General features: G+C 45.1%; 1 protein-coding gene across 1 annotated transcript in view; it reads right to left on the minus strand.

Moving 5' to 3' along the window:
- Nucleotides 1–2,194: 2,194 nt before the first annotated feature.
- Nucleotides 2,195–4,497, minus strand: part of LOC133541311 (tubulin beta-4B chain-like) — a 5,898-nt gene continuing 3,595 nt past the window's right edge. Inside the window, exons 3-4 of the mRNA XM_061884647.1 lie at nt 3,708–3,818; nt 2,195–3,636 (exon numbers count right to left, since the gene is read on the minus strand). Of these exons, the coding sequence (XP_061740631.1) occupies nt 2,579–3,636; nt 3,708–3,818 (1,169 nt within the window). The 3' untranslated portion in view covers nt 2,195–2,578. The remainder of the gene's footprint in view (nt 3,637–3,707; nt 3,819–4,497) is intronic.

Consider the following 4,497-nt stretch of genomic DNA (forward strand, 5'->3'; position numbering starts at 1 on the left):
ATGTCAGAACGTTCACAATGAAAATCAGAAGCAAAACTTTGACTAGCGTCTAAGACTGGCCTGGGCAATTATTTTGACTCGGGGGCCACATTTAGAGAACAAAAATGTGTTTAGGGGCCGGTATATCTATTTTTAGGAACACTAATACAAAACCTCACAATAATGTCTGATTGAATGCTAAAATTGTTGTGACAGACCGCCTTAAAAACGTAACGAAATTTTACATTTTTCTATGAAGGATAAAACACTGAATATTGACAAAATATGAATGTCATGCCCCCTTCCATCCACATATTTTACAATCAAGTGAAACGCAACAAACAGTGAAATATGAACATAAAGGGTACAAATTAAACCCACCTACAATCTGATATATCTGATATTTGCTGAATTCCCCCCAAGGATCAATAAAGTAATTTCTAATCTATATATCACTAAGCTTTAGAACTTTGTTGTGAAAAATTTCCTTCCGCGTCTGTGGAAATGCTTCCCGCCCACACTGCTTGGTGCCTCTTCTGAGCTGCTGTGACTCACATTACCATAGTAACTAATTAGATGAGCATAGTAACTAATTAGATGAGCATAGTAACTAATTAGATGAGCATAGTAACTAATTAGATGACCATAGTAACTAATCAGATGACCATAGTAACTAATTAGATGACCATAGTAACTAATTAGATGACCATAGTAACTAATTAGATGAGCATAGTAACTAATTAGATGAGCATAGTAACTAATTAGATGACCATAGTAACTAATCAGATGACCATAGTAACTAATTAGATGACCATAGTAACTAATTAGATGACCATAGTAACTAATCAGATGACCATAGTAACTAATTAGATGACCATAGTAACTAATCAGATGAGCATAGTAACTAATCAGATGACCATAGTAACTAATCAGATGACCATAGTAACTAATTAGATGACCATAGTAACTAATTAGATGACCATAGTAACTAATCAGATGACCATAGTAACTAATTAGATGACCATAGTAACTAATCAGATGAGCATAGTAACTAATCAGATGACCATAGTAACTAATCAGATGACCATAGTAACTAATCAGATGAGCATAGTAACTAATTAGATGAGCATAGTAACTAATTAGATGACCATAGTAACTAATTAGATGACCATAGTAACTAATTAGATGACCATAGTAACTAATCAGATGACCATAGTAACTAATCAGATGACTATAGTAACTAATCAGATGACCATAGTAACTAATTAGATGACCATAGTAACTAATTGGATGACCATAGTAACTAATCTGATGACCATAGTAACTAATCTGATGACCATAGTAACTAATCAGATGACCATAGTAACTAATCAGATGACCATAGTAACTAATTAGATGACCATAGTAACTAATCAGATGAGCATAGTAACTAATCAGATGACCATAGTAACTAATTAGATGACCATAGTAACTAATCAGATGAGCATAGTAACTAATCAGATGAGCATAGTAACTAATTAGATGACCATAGTAACTAATTAGATGACCATAGTAACTAATCAGATGACCATAGTAACTAATCAGATGACTATAGTAACTAATCAGATGACCATAGTAACTAATTAGATGACCATAGTAACTAATTGGATGACCATAGTAACTAATCTGATGACCATAGTAACTAATCTGATGACCATAGTAACTAATCAGATGACCATAGTAACTAATCAGATGACCATAGTAACTAATCAGATGACCATAGTAACTAATTAGATGACCATAGTAACTAATTAGATGACCATAGTAACTAATCAGATGACCATAGTAACTAATCAGATGACTATAGTAACTAATCAGATGACCATAGTAACTAATCAGATGACCATAGTAACTAATTAAATGACCATAGTAACTAATTAGATGACCATAGTAACTAAATAGGTGACCATAGTAACTAATCAGATGACCATAGTAACTAATTAGATGACCATAGTAACTAATTAGATGACCATAGTAACTAATCAGATGACCATAGTAACTAATCAGATGACCATAGTAACTAATTAGATGACCATAGTAACTAATTAGATGACCATAGTAACTAATTGGAGGACCATAGTAACTAATTAGATGACCATAGTAACTAATTAGATGACCATAGTAACTAATCGGAGGACCGTAGTAACTAATCAGATGACCGTAGTAACTAATCAGATGACCATAGTAACTAATTAGATGACCATAGTAACTAATTGGAGGACCATAGTAACTAATTAGATGACCATAGTAACTAATTAGATGACCATAGTAACTAATTGGAGGACCATAGTAACTAGTATATCATCCATAAGCGCAGATTCCAAGCATGTAAAGACTTAGTATAGTTGAAGACTTAGGGTGGTTAGAAAAGATGAGTACACATCATAACGACAGCTACCCTTTACATCTTAACCATCTAAAAAAATAATTTGGGCAAGATTGAAAAGCGTAACGTGGCCCCCGGGTCCTAGTTTGCCCAGGTCTGGTCTAAGAGCAGACTAGCATGGGTGTGGTGATGGAAGTGGGATGGAAAACAGGGTTTGGTGAGTTTTCTTATTTTTTAGGCGGCTTCTTCCTCGCCCTCCTCCTCGAACTCGCCCTCCTCGGCGGTGGCGTCCTGGTACTGCTGGTACTCGGACACCAGGTCGTTCATGTTGCTCTCGGCCTCGGTGAACTCCATCTCGTCCATGCCCTCGCCCGTGTACCAGTGCAGGAAGGCCTTGCGGCGGAACATGGCGGTGAACTGCTCCGAGATGCGCTTGAACAGCTCCTGGATGGCCGTGCTGTTGCCGATGAAGGTGGCGGCCATCTTGAGGCCGCGGGGCGGGATGTCGCACACGGCCGTCTTGACGTTGTTGGGGATCCACTCCACGAAGTAGCTGCTGTTCTTGTTCTGCACGTTCAGCATCTGCTCGTCCACCTCCTTCATGGACATGCGGCCGCGGAAGACTGCGGCAACGGTGAGGTAGCGGCCGTGGCGCGGGTCGCAGGCCGCCATCATGTTCTTGGCGTCGAACATCTGCTGGGTGAGCTCGGGCACGGACAGGGCTCGGTACTGCTGGCTGCCCCTGCTGGTGAGCGGGGCGAAGCCCGGCATGAAGAAGTGCAGCCGCGGGAAGGGCACCATGTTGACCGCCAGCTTGCGCAGGTCGGCGTTGAGCTGGCCGGGGAAGCGCAGACAGGTGGTGACGCCGCTCATGGTCGCCGACACCAAGTGGTTGAGGTCTCCGTACGTGGGGGTGGTCAGCTTCAGGGTGCGGAAGCAGATGTCGTACAGAGCTTCGTTGTCGATGCAGTAGGTCTCGTCCGTGTTCTCCACCAGCTGGTGCACCGACAGCGTGGCGTTGTACGGCTCCACCACCGTGTCCGACACCTTGGGGGAGGGCACCACGCTGAAGGTGTTCATGATGCGGTCCGGGTACTCCTCGCGGATCTTGCTGATGAGCAGGGTGCCCATGCCGGAGCCCGTGCCTCCGCCTAGGGAGTGTGTGAGCTGGAAGCCCTGAAGGCAGTCGCAGCTCTCCGCCTCTTTCCTCACCACGTCCATGACCGAGTCCACCAGCTCGGCGCCCTCCGTGTAGTGACCCTTGGCCCAGTTGTTGCCGGCGCCGCTCTGGCCTGCATGCAGAAACACACCACGCTGAAGAGCTACTCCCGCCCACGACCGCCGCTCCACGATGCCGGCTTACCAAAGACGAAGTTGTCGGGTCGGAAGATTTGACCGAAGGGACCGGACCTGACGGAATCCATGGTCCCTGGCTCCAGGTCCACCAGGATGGCACGGGGGACATACTTCCCTCCTGGGGGAGGGGAAAATAAGAAGAGACCAAAACGCTTCATGACGCACGTGTATTTTATAGATATGAACTACAAACCCCAAAAGCAGTGGAGTTGTCACCTTGTGTAAAAGGTAAATACAAAGAGAAGACAACAAATCCTTTTCAACTTATATTCCATTGAATAGACTGCAAAGACGGGCTTCACGGTGGTAGAGGGGTTAGTGCGTCTGCCTCACAATACGAAGGTCCTGCAGTCCTGGGTTCAAATCCAGGCTTGGGATCTTTCTGTGTGGAGTTTGCATGTTCTCCCCGTGACTGCGTGGGTTCCCTCCGGGTACTCCGGCTTCCTCCCACCTCCAAAGACATGCACCTGGGGATAGGCCCCTCCCACCTCCAAAGACATGCACCTGGGGATAGGCCCCTCCCACCTCCAAAGACATGCACCTGGGGATAGGCCCCTCCCACCTCCAAAGACATGCACCTGGGGATAGGCCCCTCCCACCTCCAAAGACATGCACTTGGGGATAAGCACCTCCCACCTCCAAAGACATGCACCTGGGGATAGGCCCCTCCCACCTCCAAAGACATGCACCTGGGGATAGGCCCCTCCCACCTCCAAAGACATGCACCTAGGGATAGGCTCCTCCCACCTCCAAAGACATGCACCCAGGGATAGGCCCCTCCCACCTCCGAAGACATG

The sequence above is a fragment of the Nerophis ophidion genome, linkage group LG23 (genome assembly GCF_033978795.1).
Source record: "Nerophis ophidion isolate RoL-2023_Sa linkage group LG23, RoL_Noph_v1.0, whole genome shotgun sequence".
Classification (NCBI taxonomy): Eukaryota; Metazoa; Chordata; class Actinopteri; order Syngnathiformes; family Syngnathidae; genus Nerophis; species Nerophis ophidion.